This window comes from Cicer arietinum, chromosome 4, assembly GCF_000331145.2.
Source record: "Cicer arietinum cultivar CDC Frontier isolate Library 1 chromosome 4, Cicar.CDCFrontier_v2.0, whole genome shotgun sequence".
Taxonomy (NCBI): Eukaryota; Viridiplantae; Streptophyta; class Magnoliopsida; order Fabales; family Fabaceae; genus Cicer; species Cicer arietinum.
Window position 1 is genome coordinate 64752281 of NC_021163.2, and position 22013 is coordinate 64774293.

General features: G+C 35.9%; 2 protein-coding genes across 3 annotated transcripts; one reads left to right on the forward strand and one right to left on the reverse strand.

Moving 5' to 3' along the window:
- Positions 1-168: 168 nt before the first annotated feature.
- On the forward strand, positions 169-9095 carry LOC101504170 (DNA-directed RNA polymerase II subunit RPB2). Its single transcript, XM_004499160.4, has 25 exons — positions 169-622; positions 795-1016; positions 1530-1820; positions 1948-2145; positions 3015-3079; positions 3169-3255; positions 3327-3447; positions 3549-3593; positions 3675-3812; positions 3910-3982; positions 4169-4245; positions 4344-4451; positions 4536-4652; positions 5420-5575; positions 5663-5767; positions 5880-6005; positions 6083-6160; positions 6268-6363; positions 6452-6567; positions 6662-6731; positions 6803-6856; positions 6944-7087; positions 7325-7624; positions 7965-8387; positions 8478-9095. Exons 1-25 carry the CDS (start codon positions 368-370, stop codon positions 8595-8597), a joined length of 3585 nt encoding a protein of 1194 aa, XP_004499217.1. The 5' UTR covers positions 169-367; the 3' UTR covers positions 8598-9095.
- Positions 9096-11346: 2251 nt separating this feature from the next.
- On the reverse strand, positions 11347-21721 carry LOC101504496 (lysine-specific histone demethylase 1 homolog 3). 2 transcript variants are annotated; one of them, XM_004499166.4, is made up of 10 exons: positions 21491-21721; positions 20000-21268; positions 19300-19906; positions 17674-17815; positions 15220-17490; positions 14997-15090; positions 14134-14627; positions 12674-13390; positions 12453-12527; positions 11347-12155 (listed from the first exon to the last, which is right to left on the reverse strand). In XM_004499166.4, exons 2-10 carry the CDS (start codon positions 21138-21140, stop codon positions 12090-12092), a joined length of 5607 nt encoding a protein of 1868 aa, XP_004499223.1. In that variant the 5' UTR covers positions 21141-21268; positions 21491-21721; the 3' UTR covers positions 11347-12089. The 2 variants fall into 2 exon arrangements, with proteins under 2 accessions (XP_004499223.1, XP_004499221.1); XM_004499164.4 differs by having other exon boundaries at positions 19300-21268.
- Positions 21722-22013: the final 292 nt, after the last annotated feature.

A 22013-nucleotide genomic window follows, 5' to 3' on the forward strand; every position in this document is an offset into this window, starting at 1 on the left:
TATTATTATTATTATTATTATTATTATTATTATTATTATTATTATTATTATTTATTTATGGGCTAAGAGAATTTCGCCAGCTTAATGCAACTTATGCAAGCCCACTGTCCAAAATAAAAAATAAAAATATTTTACAGTTCAATGGCCTATAAAAGGAGCACCGTATTCCACATTTGTTTCTTTGAACCCCGGAAACCAAAACATTAGTGTTTGCCTCTGCTAGGGTTTCATTCACTCTTTTCTTACCGCGAATTCGAACACAAAAATACTGAAAATACAAATACTCAATTAAACAAAAACAAAAACCAGAAACTAATTTGAACTTAGAATTTGAACACTATTACTGTAATAATTTGATAACATTACGATGGATTTAGATGAAGAACAAGAGTACGATCAACAAATGATGGATGAAGAAGACGACGAAGAAGAAATCACTCAAGAAGATGCTTGGGCTGTTATTTCAGCTTACTTCGAAGAAAAAGGTTTGGTTCGTCAACAACTTGATTCATTCGATGAGTTCATTCAAAACACTATGCAGGAAATTGTTGATGAATCTGCGGATATTGAAATTCGACCTGAATCACAGCATAATCCAGGTCACCAATCCGATTTCGCAGAGGTAATTTGATTTTTGGTTGTTGTTAGTATTTTGGTTAGTTTGCGTGGGGTGTGAATAGCACGTACTAAATCTGATTTCGCTGTTAATTTGATTTTGGTTAGTTTGTGTGGGGTGCGAACAGCACTTTCTCAATCTGATTTTGTTGTTAATTTGCTTTTGTTTTTGTATGCAGACGATTTATAAGATAAGTTTTGGTCAGATTTACTTGAGTAAACCGATGATGACGGAATCAGATGGAGAAACCTCTACCTTGTTTCCTAAGGCAGCTAGGTTAAGGAATCTTACTTATTCAGCTCCTTTGTATGTTGATGTTTCTAAGAGGGTTATTAAGAAAGGACATGATGGTGAAGAAGTCACCGAGACTCAGGATTTTACCAAAGTTTTCATTGGCAAGGTGCCTCTTTCTCCCTATCAATTATAGGATTCTAGATGATAAAAATGGTGTTTGAAAGAAGACTTTATAACCAATTATATTAGTATTTGTATTAAGATATATATTGGTAAAAATAATTTAACATGTCATATAAGACGTTGCAAAAAAAAAAAAATGTCATATAAGCTAAAGCTTCCACTTCGGCCCTTTTGTTATTTTTAGTTTATTTCAGTGATAAGCTTCCAGTAGACCTTTTTGATGTTTATGGCAATCTGTCTTAATTACACCATTAAGATAGCCAATGGATAAATGTGTTTTGGGGCCTTCTTCCTCAAATCGGAATAACATTTTAATCAGCTTATTTTGATCATTATAGACTGATACATAGCCAATTATAATTAAAATGTACTTATCTGGCCTGCCTTGTCATGGTGTAAATAAGATTTTAAGCTATTTATTGATGTGATGGTGAAATTTGATTGAATTGGGTTTCTGAGACCTGAGTGACTTGACTAATGATTTTGTTGCTTTTAGGTTCCTATAATGCTTCGGTCTAGTTATTGCACGTTATTTCAGAATTCGGAGAAGGATTTGACTGAGCTTGGTGAGTGTCCGTATGATCAAGGCGGATATTTCATTATTAATGGCAGTGAGAAGGTTCTCATTGCTCAGGAGAAGATGAGTACCAATCATGTCTATGTTTTCAAGAAGAGGCAGCCTAATAAGTATGCTTATGTGGCTGAAGTTCGGTCCATGGCAGAGTCCCAAAACAGACCTCCTAGCACTATGTTTGTGCGCATGCTCTCTCGAACTAGTTCCAAGGGGGTAAATGCAAACTGTTGTATATTTGTCCTTTTTGCGCAGTCTGTGCTATGTAACAAACAAGTCACATTTTGTAGATGTTTTGATGTCTTGTGCAATGTCTAAGTTTATGCATTTTTATTCCTACCAGGGTTCTTCAGGACAGTATATACGTGCTACTCTTCCATACATTCGAACTGAAATTCCTATCATTATTGTGTTTCGGGCATTGGGATTTGTTGCTGACAAGGATATTCTAGAACATATATGCTATGATTTCTCGGATACTCAAATGATGGAGTTGCTTCGTCCTTCCCTGGAAGAAGCATTTGTAATACAAAATCAACAGGTAGGTTCTGCTATTGTTATATATTATTTGCTAACAAGCAAAATAATGATGGCTTGTCTAGATCTTGTATTAGTTTCGAGTGAGATAATTGTGTAATTCAGATTTATTTCAGACTGTGATGTATACTTCTGTTCAGGGGCTGGAATAGTCTGTTTTTCCTGTACTGCATTTTTTTATAATCAAATTTAGGACCAATTTGGATAAGTTTCTAGTTTATGAAAGAGCTTTTTAATAGAAAAAAGTATTTCATTTCTAACCCATGAAACAGCCCGTATAAGGTTATAGGTATTTGAATAAGTTTCTAGTTTATGAGAGAGCTTTTTAATAGAAAAAAGTATTTCATTTCTAACCCATGAAACAGCCCGTATAAGGTTATAGGTATTTGAATAAGTTTCTAGTTTATGAGAGAGCTTTTTAATAGAAAAAAGTATTTCATTTCTAACCCATGAAACAGCCCGTATAAGGTTATAGGTATTTGAATAAGTTTCTAGTTTATGAGAGAGCTTTTTAATAGAAAAAAGTATTTCATTTCTAACCCATGAAACAGCCCGTATAAGGTTATAGGTGTTTGTGGAGAAAATAAACGAGAGAGGTTTTGAAAAAAAAAAAGAGGTTAAAGTTTATCTAAACTAGCTCTTAATTAAGTCTTCTGTCCTCATATTCTAATTCAATTATTTCCCTTTTTACATTGCAATATAATTTATTGACATTACTGCATGCATTGTTCTTTCATAGTGTCATACGATATTGTAGTTGCATTTTTGTCTCCCTATAAAATGATTCAAAACTGCTCTTTAGCGAAATATTGCCATTACACAATTTTCTCGATACTTCAAGTATTTGGTTTGGGTGATTTTATTTTACTCCAGGTTGCACTTGATTACATTGGGAAAAGAGGAGCAACTGTAGGTGTAACCAAGGAAAAGAGAATTAAGTGAGTCGAGTTGTATTTCTGTAAAGCCCGGGCATGATTTATTTGCACCCATTATTATGCATCTGTTACACTTGTATCCTAATCTGCAGGTATGCTAAGGATATCCTTCAAAGGGAGATGCTTCCACATGTTGGTGTTGGAGAGTATTGCGAGACCAAAAAAGCATACTATTTTGGGTAAGTTTGTTACATGTCTGATCTTGTTACTTTCATTTTGAGTACTTATTATGCTTACCATTGCCCCACAGATATATCATTCATCGGCTACTTCTATGTGCACTTGGGCGGAGGGCCGAAGATGATAGGGATCATTACGGAAACAAGAGGCTGGACCTGGCCGGTCCTTTACTTGGTGGTCTCTTTAGAATGGTTTGTTTCGCAAGTAGTTAATATTGTTTTACTTAATTGGTCCTGTTATTTGGTATATTTTTTTATTTCTTAATCCCTGGTTCCTATAATTTATGATGCAGCTATTCAGAAAGCTTACTAGAGATGTCAGGGGTTATGTACAGAAGGTTTGTTCTACTTCTAAGCACATTTGTTGCAATATTTATTTTGCATTGCTTATACCCTTTTACCTTTCATGAATGGTGCAGTGTGTTGATAATGGGAAGGATGTTAACCTGCAATTTGCTATCAAAGCTAAAACCATCACAAGTGGACTTAAATACTCACTTGCTACTGGTAACTGGGGGCAAGCAAATGCCGCGGGTACTAGAGCTGGAGTGTCACAAGTATGATTATGAATTATTTTTATGCCTCAACAGTCTGGCTCCTTTTGTCTTCAATTGAGAAAATGAAACATTAACACTTATTGCCTTTCTGCTTTAGGTGCTAAATCGTTTAACTTATGCGTCCACTTTATCTCACTTGCGAAGATTGAATTCTCCCATAGGACGTGAAGGTAATTGCTTGGCTCAGGCTACTTCAAGCCTAACTCATCCTTCAATCTTTCCCTCCCCCTGTGCACTGTATGCATAAATTATTTGTTTAGGAATTTAGATTCACACATTGGGCACTGCTGTTTTTTACGAATAAATTATGTTTGTCTAATTTTATTTTTTTTATTGTTTCTCTTCTTTTATTTCAGGGAAGTTGGCCAAACCAAGACAGTTGCATAATTCACAATGGGGAATGATGTGTCCCGCAGAAACACCTGAAGGACAAGTTAGTATTTTTCTTTCCAAGCTTCCTATATTACCACTAGTTATGAGGAAATCATCTTTCTCTGTGGTATTTATGGGTGTGATTGGGATATTATTTAGGCCTGTGGACTGGTGAAGAATCTGGCCTTGATGGTTTACATAACAGTTGGCTCAGCAGCTTATCCTATTCTGGAGTTTTTAGAAGAATGGGGTACAGAAAATTTTGAGGTGCTTGTGATTTCCTGCATAAAATTAATTTGTTTCTTCCACTGTGTGGTCTGTTTGCAAATTTGCTTATTTTCCTCCGTGTAGGAAATTTCTCCGGCGGTGATTCCCCAAGCTACAAAAATTTTCGTAAATGGTTGCTGGATGGGTATTCATCGTGACCCTGATATGTTGGTTAGAACTTTGAGAAAGCTGAGACGTCGGGTAACTATTCATTTTACTTTTCGGATTTTGTTTTGACAGGCTATTAAGTAGTGTTTGAAACTGTTGGCAAACAGCAACCCCCTCAAAATAAATGAAAATATCACAATGTAGCACATATAATCACTGGAAGCTAATGTTGCCATTTTGTTTGCATAATTCCCTTATAAGAGAATGATATGTGATCAGTATTTACTACACAAATACTATTTTGTTCCTAAATGGCCTTGGTCAAGGAATGAAAATAGAATGTATTTATTGGAATGTAAAGTGTAACTGCATTAAATTATGATGTATTTATTAGTAAGTAGTTTATATTTCTTGATTTATAATTTCTGTTTCTTGACCTCTTAACGAGGGCCTTTAGCAAGGCATTATTAGGATAATCTTTTGGGTGAGATATTTGGAGATAATTCTTGCATGGTGAGCTATTATTAACAACTAAGATAAATGGCAATGAGGTATTTTAATAAAAAAGGCAGAAGAAATGTGTTTCAAAAAATTCAATGCCAATAAGGTCAGATGTGATTGCTTATTTAAATTCCTACACATTTTTATTGAAGAATTTATGATATTACATTTTTTAAGGAGACCATAATATGGGTCAAATTTTCTAATGATTGCAATATTGATCACGTCTTCATTGAGCCAATCAAATAGTCATTTTTTGTTGATTTTATTTCGGGAGTTGATTGTTTTAAATTATTTGTCTATCACATCATGATATCTTTTAATTGTAGTTCATTGTTGATGGTTTTCTTGTGGTGCAGGTTGATGTTAATACTGAAGTTGGCGTTGTTAGAGATATCCGTCTTAAAGAACTGCGCATATATACAGATTATGGTCGCTGCAGTCGTCCTTTATTCATTGTGGATAAACAAAGGCTTCTCATAAAGAAAAAGGACATTCATTCTTTGCAACAAAGGGTAAGTAGCAAGTAGTAACTTTAGTGCATCTTAGGAGTCGTTCTTGTTGTTTCACTATTTGTTTAACTTGTTTTTCCATTTCTACAGGAATCTCCTGAAGAGGGTGGATGGCATGATCTTGTGTCCAAGGGTTTTATAGAATATATCGACACAGAAGAGGAAGAGACTACTATGATTTCCATGACAATTAATGTCAGTACTATAATTCTAGATTTGCAGAAGTGTATACCCTTTATTAGTACATATTTGCTAATCATAAATATGTAAAGCAATTAAGCATGTGATTATTGAATAAATATAATAGGATCTTGTACAAGCAAGGCTCAATCCAGAAGAAGCATATTCTGATACTTACACTCACTGTGAAATCCATCCATCACTGATTTTGGGTGTATGTGCTTCCATCATACCATTTCCTGACCACAATCAGGTAAATATTGGTATTTTGTTGTGTACTCATTTTGATTAGTATAGTGATTAATTTCTTACCTTTGTTGGTGCAATCAGTCCCCTCGTAATACATATCAATCTGCAATGGGAAAACAAGCAATGGGAATATATGTTACCAACTACCAGTTTCGAATGGTATTGCTCACTTTCTTTTTTATATATATGGTTAAATATGTGCCCATTCTTCTAGTGTGCTAAATTTGATGCTGGACTCTACTTGATGCTTTTGCTTCATTGCTTAGGATACCTTGGCCTATGTGTTGTATTATCCTCAAAAGCCACTGGTCACTACAAGAGCCATGGAGCATCTTCATTTCCGTCAACTCCCTGCTGGAATTGTAAGTTTTGGCTTCCTTTATTTAATATTTATATAATTTTGTCGTTATGTTGATAATGTTGTAATATATTTTACCTCTTGTGCCTTAGAATGCCATTGTGGCCATTTCATGTTATTCTGGTTACAATCAAGAAGATTCTGTCATCATGAACCAATCATCAATAGACCGTGGCTTCTTTCGGTCACTGTTTTTCCGCTCATATAGGTGTGTTTGCTGCCTGAATTAATAAAAATTCATTCCTTTTCATTGCTTTGCTTGTGACTTTTGTATGATATGTTGCATTGTTCTACTTTTACAGAGATGAAGAGAAGAAAATGGGAACCCTTGTCAAAGAAGATTTTGGTCGGCCGGATAGAGCTAATACTATGGTGAAAATATTGGCTGTTTTTTATATGTTTATTTTCTATTTGGTAGTTTATAACCGAGTTTTGCTTTGCAGGGTATGAGACATGGTTCTTATGATAAGTTGGACGATGATGGTCTTGCTCCACCTGTAAGCATAAAATTTGACTACATCCTGAACAACCTGTCTGACAGTGAAATTATGTACTAAATGTAGCAATTTGTTACTCTGAAACAGGGCACAAGAGTGTCTGGTGAGGATGTTATTATTGGAAAGACCACTCCTTTATCTCAGGAGGAGGCACAAGGACAAGCTGCTCGTTACTCAAAACGTGATCACAGCATAAGCTTACGTCACAGTGAAACTGGAATTGTTGATCAAGTAAGTTTTGTCGTATATATTTACTTTCATGTGTTACAAATTGAGTTTGAGCCTATATTATGAAATTGTAATGAGAGGGGAAAGGAAGGTTTTTAGGTACAAAATAAGAGTTACATTATGTAAACAAAATGACTACATCTGAAATGAAGAGCATAATAATATACCAAAATCCTGAATTCCTGGCATTACTTTTTTTTTTTTGCTGCTGCATTTATTTATGTATTTCCTATTTTGTAGGTTCTGTTGACAACAAATGCTGATGGATTGAGATTCGTGAAAGTAAGGGTGAGATCTGTTCGAATACCACAGATTGGTGACAAATTCAGTAGTAGGCATGGTCAGAAGGGGACAGTTGGTATGACTTATACACAAGAAGACATGCCCTGGACTGTGGAAGGCATCACTCCTGATATTATTGTCAATCCACATGCTATTCCTTCCCGAATGACTATTGGTCAGCTTATTGAGTGTATCATGGGGAAGGTAGCAGCCCACATGGGAAAAGAAGGAGATGCGACTCCTTTTACAGATGTTACTGTAAGTAGCATTCGTTTATCAAATTTCTTTGTTTTAACATCAAACACTTGTTAGCAATTGAAAAACTGCTTGCATAAGTAAGCTACTTTTTCAGGTGCTCCTATTTGATTTTGTAAGTTGTCATTACCTTTCTGCTTTAAGCTGTGCATATAAAAAACCATCAGCCCAGAGCTTGACAATTTGCTATTCAATATTCAACTATGAACCTAAATGTTATTTACTTGAGAGTTCACTTGGAAAGTGTCTGCGTATAACTTTTATCTTTTATAAAAGGCTTCAGTGAGTGACGCCATTTTAGCTTGTGTTTAAAAATCTGATTTTTTTTACTACTGTAATCCAGGTGGATAATATCAGCAAAGCTCTACACAAATGTGGGTACCAAATGCGTGGTTTTGAGACAATGTACAATGGTCATACAGGGAGGCGTCTCAGTGCAATGATTTTCCTTGGTCCTACTTACTACCAAAGGTTGAAGCATATGGTTGATGACAAGATCCATTCTCGTGGACGAGGTCCTGTTCAGATTCTTACAAGGCAACCTGCTGAGGGGCGTTCACGAGATGGAGGTCTTCGATTTGGAGAGATGGAACGTGATTGCATGATAGCCCATGGAGCTGCTCATTTCCTAAAGGAAAGATTGTTTGATCAAAGTGATGCATATAGGGTCCATGTATGCGAACACTGTGGGTTGATAGCTATTGCAAATCTGAAGAAGAATTCTTTTGAGTGTAGGGGCTGCAAGAACAAAACTGACATTGTTCAGGTGAATGATCATATATCCATATTAGTCAAGTTGTTTTCTCCTTGTGCTGAATTCTTAGTTTCTCGTTTTGGCTTTTGACTATGTATGCAGGTTTACATTCCTTATGCTTGTAAGCTGCTCTTCCAAGAGCTGATGGCTATGGCAATAGCACCAAGAATGCTTACTAAAGAGATCAAATCTATAAAAGATCAAAAGAAGAAAGGAGCATGATAAGTAAAACTTTAAGAAAAACTGCCAGTCTTATTCTATGGCGACTTCGTCTCGTGAACATCGATCGCGCACGGTATCTGAAGATGTATGAATTTGATTTTATTTATTTTCTCATGACCGATAAATGAGACCAGGAGCTTTTCAAGTGTTGGGAAATGGTGGTTTATATAGGTGAGTAGGTTGGATGACATTCTTTTTATATGTCAAAGATTGTTCCTTACTAATTCTACTTCACGAAATTCACCTGAAACAAATCTGTACCAAATAGCTCCATGAATACGTCTTGTTGCTTCCTATAGCATTTGGCAATGTAATTACAAGGAAGGTTCTTTACAACAAAATGTATCTATTGAAAAGTTTAGCAGGACTCTAAACTTTAAGCTCGTCATTCTAAAGATTTACTTTACATGTCTTCTGTATCCTCCTCTAATAAGAGTACAATTTTTAAAAAATACAAAGCCTTTTGTTTCCTCTCTATACAAGTGCTTTTTTGATGAAGGGCAGCGTGTAGTTTGTTTTTCTTTTTGGTTGTTCAGCTATGTTTGCATTATCTGTGCAACTGTTATGTTCATTAATCCTTCAATGATTAATTATGTTTGCATTATCTTATCTTTTTTATCCACGGTAGGAACACCTGCATTTGCTCGTTCAACCTACTCTTTTATCAACCATGGACGATTCTTACAGTCACAGGTCGGGCATACCCTTTAAAAACATCACTCACCATGCCACTTGAGCACAAGAACGGAGCTAAACTTCCAATTCTTTAGGGGGGTCAAATCTAGTGTATTTTTTTATAATTGAGTTAGGAGTATTAAAGTATGAAAAAATAAAATTGATTGTTTTTAAAAGTACAAGTATATCTATGTACTAAATATTATATTTTATATTTTTGGGACCCATGTATGTCTAAATATTATATTATATATTTTTTTTAAACTGTTTCTTCATTATAGTAGTATAATAATTTATTTATTGAAAAAGTTAACCAAAATTTGCAATAAAAAAAATTTATTTGACACTCTAATGCAAAATTACAAATATAAAATACTTCCTCCTTATTGACAAAATTGTACCATTTGGAGAATAATTATTCTAAATAACTGTCACTTTTAATTTTCAAGATAATTTTTTTTAATTATCTTTATCAACTAATTACATTAAGTGCATCATTACATGATTATAATTTCTCAATAATTAATAAGATTAATTTGATATAATTATTTTTTATTTCTATATTTTTATTAATTTGTTTGAAATGATCTTATTTGACATTATCATAGAACAACGAGAATAATATATTTTAATACATGTGGCTGTCTCTTGTATTTACACACCCCAACAATTAAATATGAACTCTTTCTGATTTTGAATATAAGAAAAAAAACTCATTTTTTTAATTTCAAATATAAACAAATATAATTTATATTTCCCTATATTTAATGACATTCATAGTAATATACTACTAGTACTCGTCAATTGATACAAAATTTTATTTTTCAATCTTTTATCATGGAATAAGTTTTCATGAATGACACTTTCGAAAATATACTTATATTTTGTATGTGATCATGATTAAACTAAATTATTTGTTCTAAATTATTTAACAAATGTAAAGTTGGATATTTTTATTTATAATGAAGATTAAAGGAGTATTATATAAATAAGATACTAGGATCGAAAAAATAAATAAAATAAAATAAAGGAAGGACACCGCAGGGGCCAAGGTTCCTATAGAGATCTTTGTGGCTCCGTCATCAAGACCACCCACCCCTCAATATTTCAACACAACGGCAACACTGAAGTTATTGGATTATCATTTGAGCACATTACTGCACACACACTTTAGAGGATGATGATATTATACCATATATAAACCTATATTGAATGATAATACGGAATGCATCATTAATCCTTAGCAACATTGAGCCAAAGAAGTTATAACAAGATGGTGATAGGAGAAAACAACTGAATAGGAATGATACAACCTTGTCCCTGTCAAATTCCAGTTTTGAAATGGTAGGAAGCAATATCATACCAGAAGGGTACCCAAAACAGAAAAGAGCATGATTTTCCATTGGAGCATGCAGGCAGTTCGAAATAATGTTGCAACAAATTAGGGTCATTCCCTTAGTAACTCACAAAATATAATTTTGTAAACATCGCAAAAATTCTCAGTAACCAACATTTACAGTAGGTAAGGTATATTACGAAAATGAAGGGGAATTGTTGAAAATATAAAAAATGTACTCACCCCTAGACACAACCAATGGAATATAATTTCCCTGGCAGCCATATTTCATAATCCAATATTTACATACTGCTGGTGTGGAGAGTCTGCAGCAGAAACAAAAAGCAATATAAACATAACAGGTTCACCAAGAGGGCATTAGAATGATCGGACATAAATTATGAAAACAGAAGGCACCTAAAAATTGTATGTAATACCTCCCATCTGTAATTAACATAATCTTTCTCAGCCTATCAACCATAGAAAGAAGTGTAAGAAATAATCAACACAAGATAACGGTCAAGATTAAACAATGACAAATGATTTGCACATAACATAAACCTGTACTGTTGGACATCTCATGGCACAATCCCCTGAACCATATTGATAGCTAAATTGGCGTGCTCGTTTGCTAAGGATGTGAAGTTTCTATTAATTTTTTGAAGTATAATCTTGGAAGCTGACTCAACTATAAATAGGTAGGGTACTACATGCACCGCGAACAAACAAGGAAGGAGATAGAGATGGAGAAGAAAATAATTAGAGCAGCAAAGTATCTTACAAAAGTCGGCATTCTTCCCACTTCGGAGAAAGAATGAAAAAAAAAAGTCAGTGATTGATGTAAAACTTAAATAAGAAAATTGTATCTCGAAGAACATGGGAAATGGATTTATGAATGTTTGTTTGTCATCACTAGGAACAATCCTACGCTGTACAAATAGAAGAATTGATAGGGTCAATTAGTGTTTTCCCATTGGGATCCCCTTTAATAAAAATGGGGTCTAAGATTTCAAATGTGAGGGGTATAAACCTCGTGAAAGATGAAGTATTAAGGACAGATGACTGCAATCTGTTGTCATCATTAAATCTGCTGATGCAGGTCACCCAGAAGATCTAACTGTTGTACTCTGAGTTTACAGGTAATCCACCATTGGAGTTTAGTATTCTGTTCATGATCGCCACTTGCCAGGATAACAAATTTCCAAAGCCCACTTGATTTGGACCCGATAATCTTTTATATGTTACTTCTATTCTGTTTGTGGTTTCCAAGACAACAAATTTCCGGAGCTCACTTGATTTGGATCGATCGACTTTTATCTAAAACTTCAACTGCAGCTTCTGGATGATTCATATTGGAAGATTGAAATGCTCATATGAGAATATACCCACGACCACCAAAACCAAGAATTGTAAGAATAACCGACTCTGGCAACCCTCGTGTAGAAGGACAGAAAAGTACAGGCTGTGCAATTGAAAGAATATTAAGATTTTCTATGCGGTTTTGTTGCCATATGTCTCTCTATCAATATATCCACAAAGGAGCGAATCTGCATGTTCAGGCACTCAACCAATGTCAGTGGTGAAAAAACAATTAAGAGAATGTCAGAAGCATCTATAAGGCTCTACTTGCAAAATAGAGGCAACAATCACGAAAAAAAATTAGGAAAAGAAAAGCAATTAATTAACTTTGCAGCCGGCCCACCAGACCCCATGAAGCTGGAGTCCAAGCAGTAAATCGTGTTAATATCGTAAAATGAATTAACATTTTCTGGAAGAATGCATCTTGGAGATGTGCCATGGGATTAGTAGATCAACTTATGATACAGAAAATAACAAAACAGTACCTTATTCTTTCGCTTAAAATCTAGAAACTCACGAACAGCCATGGCCTTTTCTGCGTCTGTTGCTTGCTCCATGACCTGAAAGAAAACCACATGTCACTTAAGATGATATTTTAGATCAGTTATCCCATATAATCACCTACCTACCAAATCACACTAACACTCTCTTAATTTAGCAAACACAAATGCAGACGATAAGCATCGAAGTGGAAAATAAAAATTACCTTTGTTGCACTTTTCTTCATTATTGCCTTGTAACCATCCTTGTCTAGCTTCCTAGCCTTATAAAGGGGTAGTAGTAGTGATCCAACATAGTCAACAACGGCCTGTTTAATATGATCTGCTCCTCGAGAATGACCTTTGAAGGCATCCTTATTTACAGTAACCTGGGAAACAGAGCTCTCATTTGCTACACCATCGTGGTTCCAGCTAGGTAACCTTGAATAGGCGTTTGAATCCTCCTCATCCTTCAAATGAATTGTTGGATTAGAAAAATATGAATCAGCTTCAGCTGCTTGAGATTGCCATCTCTCTATGGCCAGATGGTCTTTTACTGCCCCACCACCAGCTGTGTCAATCCAAGCTTTTGTATATAGATTGCTGTCCACAGCAGCACTTTCTCCTGAGCGCTCTCCGAAATTCAACTGGCTGGCGATCTCATTCGAATGACTCCTCTGGGAGAGGTTGTCAACTGGTATTTTAGAATTATCAAGATTAACACAAGCAGTGGAAAAATCAACAGACCAGTCCCTAACTCTGCAATTCCTAGAGTCGATCTCAGAAACACAATCTTGCCTTCCCAAAAAACCACCAGGCCACTTTTTCCTACTATCACACTCATCATTTTGTGAATACTGCTCCCGTCTAGCAAATTTATGGAATGAGGGTATCTTCGGAAGCTGTAACAGAGTACTGCACCTAGCTTCTGCAGAGGCATATGCCTGCAAAGAACAAGAACAACTGAATCATTTAAGGAACGTATAAGCCAAATAGGGAATGGAAGCATTATTTAGCATATTAAATAAAACAAATTATCAGAAATTTCCAACATAAATTATGTCTAATGCACGTGTCTCACATGTATAATAAGCATCCAGCGAGTGTCAAGTTACTACAAATTTAGGAAACTTCGTCCAAATCAAGTATTTAACATAAGTTGCAAATGGACATGACTCTTCTCTTAAAGGTTGTGCTTCACGGAGAATCCATGGTTAAAAGTTAAAACAATGTGAGATTCAACAAACCGGGAAGGAACAAAAAGAAGATCAAATATCTCAAAGCAGCAAATTCGTTACTCACAGGCATGGGAGGCAGTTACAAATTCATTAACAACAAAATAAAGCAGCAAAGGATGAGAAGACCATCTTGACAAATTTTACAAGCGAATTGAAAATGTCTAGAACATGCTAAAGAACTGAGCTAAAATATTTGCAGCCCTTAATTGAGAGCCCAAAAAAATTGTTTAATTTCACTCACACCAAAAAAATTTGAACCACAGCAAGACTTTTTTCCCAATATAATAACATATTAACATTATAGTAATTTGTACCTAATAACTCATCGTATTATGAAATCTAGTGCAAATGAATACAACAGGAGTCATCAAGCAATTTAGCTTTTGACTAGCAACTAATCTTTAGAAGCAAAATCGATTCATGATATTAAGAATGCAGGAGAAACAAACCTCAGCAGCAGCAATTGCTTTAGTACGCGCAGCTTCTGCAGCAGCTATAGCAGCCTTTTCTTCTTCAGACATAGCATAGTGGTTATTATCCTCCTTAGTAACTATTTTGTCTATTGAACCTTGTGACCTGGAAGAACTGACTTCATGCCTTGAGTCACATGCTGATTGTTGTCTTCCTTGTTTGTTGTGTGATTTCTTTGCATGTGTGGTGGAAGGTGAATTGCTTCCAGCAGATAGAGGATTCAGCAAGCCTCCTTTATTCTCAACAGCACCCTGATGTGTGCTTAGAGGAGGCTTTCCTGAGGCTGAATCTTTTAAAGATTTTCTCTTTGATAATTCTACACTAGTTGCTTGTCTAGACAATTTTAATCCCCCATTAGAAGCTTTTTCCTTACGGAAAATTTCAAGCCAAACATTGACCAATTGACTAGCTATAGCTCGAATATCACGGCTGGTATGTACACAAACTTTTTCCTTCACTGTTTTTCCCATTCCTACACCCAATAAAAGAAAAAGTTACATCATATTTCCACATGACTCCATCCGAACAGAATAATCTACTTGAGCATAAACATATCTTCCAGTTGATAATTCATAGTTTCATTCGGCTGATCAAGTGATAGGAATGGATAACCATAAAAAAAGATACTAGGGTTGATATTAATATAAAAGTGCAACTTATCAACTGTTACTGGATAAATTATTCTCATCTCACCCAAACCAGGTCCCGTCAGCAAACCAACTACTAACTCTTCAAAATATTAGATGAGATCATGCAAAATGACAAAAAAATCACATAAATTCGCGCATTTGCATGAACAGACAAATGTAAATTATAAACAATAAATAAATAAAATAACTACCTGATAAGCGTATAGCAGCTAGATCAGTCGATACACGCACAAGAAGACGCAAACAGTGCCTCAAGAGTTGGGTACCATCCTTGCCCATTGAGTCCTGCATTTAGATATGAAATATGAAGCACATAATGTAAAAAATTCCATAATCATAAGATTAAGATGTTTAGCTTTTCAATAGATACAAAATGTTGTGGGAATAATGTACTACGCAGTATAATAGTAGTACCAGTATCCATGAGTTGAGAACAGCTAGCCCCTCCTTACTTCCAGCAAAGGACTTCAAGTTTCCAACAGGAAGACTTAGCAACTGTTTGGCCACATGCAAGCGCCCAGCATTGGTTTTCACATTGAGGAACATTTCCCTTAATAAAGCTTCCCGGGTTACGATTTGAGCCCCCTCAAAGGAGTTCTTATACAATATGTTAGAAAGCTCAACTGCATCCAGTCTCTTCATTATGTCCCTAACTTCATTCCTTTCGGTGTCCAACTGTCCTTGTGCAGCTTCCAATGCTTCTACTTCTGCAGTATTATCCTTTCCAGTGTTCAATATGTCAATCATGCGAACAGCCTCGCGTAGTCCACTCATCATTGCACCACCGACAGTATCAGGGTGCTCTTTGCAGGTTGCTTCACCAGCAAAAAACAAGCAGTTATCAACTGGTCTTCCTATGATATCATAGTCTTCTCCTGATGCCCCAACAGCAACATAAGAGTAAGCACCAAAGCTGTAAGGATCCCTGCCCCAATCAGTCACAACATATGCAACAGGATCAGGAACTGAAGCCTCCCCAAAAAGTTTTCGAAGAACCTTCAATGCATGGTTGACATGATCAGAAGAGCTTAAACTTTGACCATCGATGGCTGACTTACCAACCACTAACGCTATAAGGACGGGGGCCCCAACCGTTTTCTTGACATTCCAGAACATAAAGCAGTGACCTCTTTTGCTTCTCTCCTCAGCTGTTGCTCCAAAGTAATCCACCGAATCATCCCAAAACACCGTAGGAAATTCCAAAACCACTTTATTGAGAACTCCAAAGCCAAGACGCTGAATGGAAGAATATTTCCACTCCGGCAAAGAGGGGGAGAACTGTATAGTTTCAGCCTTCAAACAGCCAAGTGGGACAGTAGTGAGGACAGCATCTCCAAAAAACTCATTGCCATTCAATGTAGAAACTTTAACTTTATAATTTTGGCCAGGTTCCTTGATACCATACGACACATTTGTTACGACATGGTTCAAGTGAACAGCAAGCCCTTCTCCTAGAGACTCAACAACATTGCTATAACCTCCTTTGATCATACAATGTGCTCCCCCAAATCCTCCATACACATCGTCTTGATTCCAATAGGGAAGAGAAACTTCTTTAAGCAAAGCAGCACAGCCATACTCCAAATGAGCAAAGTGCCAATCCATAACCCTCCTCTCTTGAGGATCCAAAATCTCCTCATCAAAATTTTGTTCCATAGCACCCTCTCTTTTGGAATCAAATGGACGGTCCTCAGAATTACTTTGCTTAGTTTCTTCACTACCTTCAGAGTGTCCCATGCGCCGAATCTTAAGGGCATATTCTAAACCATCTTCAAGAGACATTTTCATTGCATGTTCACCTTTCCGAGCAACTACCAGTACCATGTCATCAAGAAGACTGTTGTATTCAGCTTCCAATGCTTCATCCATATCTGCAGGAACTTTTTGTCCAGTCACTATGTCATAAAGAGGGCAGTCACTGTTTAACACTGTCAATTCAAGGCCCAGCTGAGCACAAACCAACGAGGAAGGATCTGGTCTTCTCTCAGTGGCTACATCAGCCTCAACACCCGTGATAATGCTAGCACCAAGATCCACAGGGACAGAAAGAGATGAGCGATCTGTAAATACCCGACCTCCTATCCTATTCCTAGCCTCAAGCACAGTAACAGTAAACCCCTGACGTTTCAAATGACGAGCAGCAGTTAGCCCAGCAGGACCAGCTCCAATGATAATCACTCTCTTTCTAGCATCTGAATCAGACTGCAGAGTATCACCTAAGGCATGTTGTTTAACACATTTAGATTCGTTGCTTTGCTTTGTAGCCACAAGAGAAGACAATCTGCAATCGGAAAACTTAAAAGAAGGAACGGAACTGTTAGCATTGAAATGTATAATTCCACTGACTCCATCCTGAATCCCAACATTATTATCCTGGTAATCAAAATTTTTTCTATCAAGTTGTGTCAAGTTTGATGGATCAGTCATCGCTTCATTGACATGCATCATGCCTTCTGGAGCTTCAGTTGTCAGGTCTTCAAAATCCTTTAATAGACCATTGTTAATCTCCATAGAATCATATGACATTTTAGTCTGACCAACAATAAAAGAAACTCCATCTTCAGAATCGACCAATGAAGCTGCAGAACTTTCCTCAAATCCCTTTTCTTTTACAAGTTTATAACAATGTCTTGCACTGCTCTCAACATTTTCCTTTTGAGAGGCAACTCCAATGTTTATATAACCCTGCCAAAACGATCTTATCACTTTAAATTTACAATTTTACCACCAAATAAACACTAGTACTTTTTCTGAAAGGAACTTCATTAGATTAATAAACCCAATAAATATGCAGACACATACTCTTGTAGTAAATTACAAAAGGAAATGAATATCAGAGTGGCTAAACAACATGGTGAACAAACTTACATATTGATCAAGAAATGCATAGACCTCCCTAATAAGAGAAGAACGAGGATTTTCATCCTCAGAACGGATATCACTAACTCCACACTCAGCAAGAGGTAAAATACGTGTGACATCACTGCTCCATAGGCTTAAGATCTTATTCCTGCAATGCAATGAATTTGATGAGTTAGAACTTATTACAACAGGCTTCCCAGTTGAAAGAGGTGTAACAAAGTCATCAAGTTAGGCTAATGTCTGTTTTAGAAACAAACAGAAGCCCAATATCCAGCAGATTCATTTTACATAATAAGTAATGCGTATAGCATAAAAGAAGCTACTGCAATATGCTCATTGAAGTTCCTAAGACTGTGTTGGAGGCTTTAAAAAATGACGGAGAAGCATAAAAACAAAACAAAACTAAATCCCAGCACCAAAAGAAGAAATCAGAAGATAGCGACTAATCAAGCAAGAAAAGAGTGATGATAGTATGATAGAATATAACGAGTAATGTGTTGAACAAAACTATAAGCAAGTTATGGTAGTTATTGTGTATCACAGTAGGAGAATACAAGATTGAGACAGGCTTGCAAGCAAAACATTTTTAAAATGAAGAAAAGTAGTGATGAAATCTACTCAAAGGTGTCCAAGAAAACTATAGCAAATAATTTTTTAAAGATACCGTACAGAGAAACTCAATCATATAATATACAACTGAACAGCAAATTCCAAATAAACAGAGATGAATTCAGTCCAAAATTATAGAAGTGTACATCTATAACTTTTCCAGTTCCAGCTAAATACAAGAGTGATGCCCTTTCTCAGAACAATATAGCACTGCTAACAAATATAAAATTCAGGAAAGATAATTGCAAAAGATGAAGAAAAAAATTAACCAACAAACAGGCATCTCACAAAATCTACTAAGCAAGTTATGGTAGTTATTGTGTATCACAGTAGGAGAATACAAGATTGAGACAGGCTTGCAAGCAAAACATTTTTAAAATGAAGAAAAGTAGTGATGAAATCTACTCAAAGGTGTCCAAGAAAACTATAGCAAATAATTTTTTAAAGATACCGTACAGAGAAACTCAATCATATAATATACAACTGAACAGCAAATTCCAAATAAACAGAGATGAATTCAGTCCAAAATTATAGAAGTGTACATCTATAACTTTTCCAGTTCCAGCTAAATACAAGAGTGATGCCCTTTCTCAGAACAATATAGCACTGCTAACAAATATAAAATTCAGGAAAGATAATTGCAAAAGATGAAGAAAAAAATTAACCAACAAACAGGCATCTCACAAAATCTACATGCTTACTTTTCCGTTTATTTTTATTTTCAAATAATCACTAACAAGTTGTTAATCTGCCCGATTATACAAGAACATCTGTAACCCGAAACATATAGCAAGTCTTCGCAATCCTAATTTTCATGATTAACCAGCTAAAGCAAGTAACACATGCAATCATCAGTAGCAGGATCTAAAATAGTTCTCCCTGTTTGAAGCACAAGACACCAAAACCCAAAATATTGAAGGAAATAACTTCTGTGTTTCAAAGCGAAAACTGCAACCTTTCTAACATTTGGGGAAAAAAAACAATGGCAAGCAAATACAAAAACTTGTTTGAAAGCTTAATTACCTGCAATCTAAATATTCCTTGAGACCACCTTTACGCTTCAAGATCTCCTTAAATTTTAGTTTCTCAATTGGACCAGCTGCACAAGCTTTCAGCCCAGCAGATACTGCCGCTACTGCAACATTTTCAGAGTCCTCAACAGGATTCAAAGAGGAATCCTGCTTCGCTCTTGTTCTATGAGTACGTTCACCATCTGCAGCACCTTGGCTTTCATTTAGAGCTTTATCATTTATTAAAATCTCCCAATCAGCATCCCCCTCATAAGTCATGTCACCATGTTTATGCATTTTGGTCTTTCGTGTTGCACGAGGAATGCCTGATATCTTACCACCAATGTCGGCAAAATCAGACATGGAGGCATGATATTCTGCAGTGTTTCCATTTTCATCTGGGATTGAAGATTGTATAGAGGATCCATCAGATTGAATTGGATCTAACACAGAGCTGCATTTAAGAATTGAAGCAGTAGAGTTTTTTGGAATATTACACACTTCCAAAAGTTTGTCTGGGTGATTTGACTGGACAACCAATTCAGATTTAATGGCATCATTAGGCACTATAGATGATAAACTACCGATGTCAATCCCATCATGTTTTTCAGAAGAACAGCCTACAACAACATCTTGCACTTCAGCATTTATATCTACACTACTATAATCATAGCAATTTCTACCAGAAACAAACCCAATTTCCAATTTCATACCTTCATTGATTGAGGATTCCTGGAAAGTTTTTCCAGAATCCATGGCATTATTCTCATTCAATATATTTTCATTTGATTTGATCAAGGGCTCAGTGTTACAAGTTAATGAAATTTCTTTCCCTGCAGAAGTAGAAACACCATTACACACTTGTTCTTCCGCTATTTCATTAGTCAATCTATTCTCCAACCTTCCAGCCTCAGAAAACCCACATACCCCTTCCCCCACTTTAGAGGGAGAGGCAGTATCACTTATTTCTATATCCCGTAACATGGCTGAACACTGATTCAAACCATTATCAGGCATTCTTTCTTGCAACGCCACCTTTTCGTCAGAAGCACCACAAACCATTTCAACTTTTACACTTGACAATTGCTGCCTATCTTCAACACAAGCTATGATTGAGTTAGAGTGATCAACCAACGGTCCATCTAGAATGTTCGAATCACAAATGTCCTTGGACTTTTCCTCTTGAAAACAGTCATCGCCACCCTTTTGATTATCCATAGCAGATACTGAACAAATCATATCAGACACCAAATTCCTCTCAACCAATTTCAATACAGAAACAGATCCAGATCTACTTTCAACCACAGAATCTACGTTTTCTGTGAAACTTTTGGAGCCACAGTTCAACCCACTATCCACATTCCGATTCCCTTTTTTCTGCTTCGAACTTAACGCACCACGGGATTTCCTCACAGAATTAGATTGTGCCTTATGGAAAATTGCAGACAAGGAATCTTCTTCCATATGCTGATCAGAAGATTGATGCAACTGCATGTCATCGTCACCAAGCAACAAATCCACCCCTTTCTCACCCTTAGTTCTGCTCCCAGATCCCCCAACAACCAAACCATCACCATGACCCTCAACGGAAACATTTTCAGATCCCTGATCTCTCTTTGGACCCTTCAATCTCTTCCTAAAGCTAGCCAATGTATCATTATCATCCATACCCCTAAAATCCCCCTTTTCCCTAACAGAATCTTCCTCTGATGCAAAACTAACCTTCTTCTTATTCCTCTTAAACTTAAACAAAGAACCAATCGGTTCATCATTATCCGAATCAAAACCAATTTCAATAGGTTTAGATCTCTTCCTATGCTTCTTGGTCCCTGACCTCAAATCTTCTCCTTCCATTTGATTGGAACCCTAGGTTTTCAACTGAAGTGTGGAAATTATTGAATAATTTGTCCTTCTATGCCGTCGATTTCAACTTTTTCACCATCAGAATGTTAAAGCTCGCGTTTGAATGAAAAATCAGAATCCTAATTGAAGAAAAAGAAGATTAATAAGTAGTGTCGAATTGTAGGTAGTGAGGAATAAAGTTCAAGCAGAAAACCTAAACACACTCTAGCAAACAAAATATATATTGATAAATATATAACAAATGTATAGATATAGATATAATATATATATATATAGAGAGAGAGAGAGAGGGAAGATAGATAGATAGATAGATAGATAGATAGAGAGAGAGAGAGAGCTACCTGCGGTATGCGATGGCGTTTTCTGGTGATTCGCAAATTGTTGTGCAGAGAGAGAGAGAGAGAGAGGTGCGCACGGTAATGAGCAACGGCTTCGTGACGACAATGGGAAACGTTTCGCACGGTAACCTCAGAAGCGTGATGACCAGAGAGTGGAGTTTTTTTTTTTTGTGTGGGGTGAAACCAGAGAGTAGAGTAAAGAGGAAATATTGATATTGATTAAATTATTAAAATTAAATTATAAAATCGTAACCATTGTCGACTATATATAATCATCGGGTCTAGCATAACGAATTGTTGTGGAAATTAGGTTAAGTGGAATTGGGTTTTGGTTTAGTTTGATAAAAAATAAAATAAGGTCTAAGTAAGGGGGATTATCTCTTATAAAGTAGGTAATATTGATGATAAACAAATTAATAATTGCATTAAATAATTTAAAGGTTAGATGATTGATAAGCTGTTAACTCGTGACTTTTAGTCTTTTTTTTTTCAAGCAATTATCTATGTGCTGTGGTTTTTAATGATT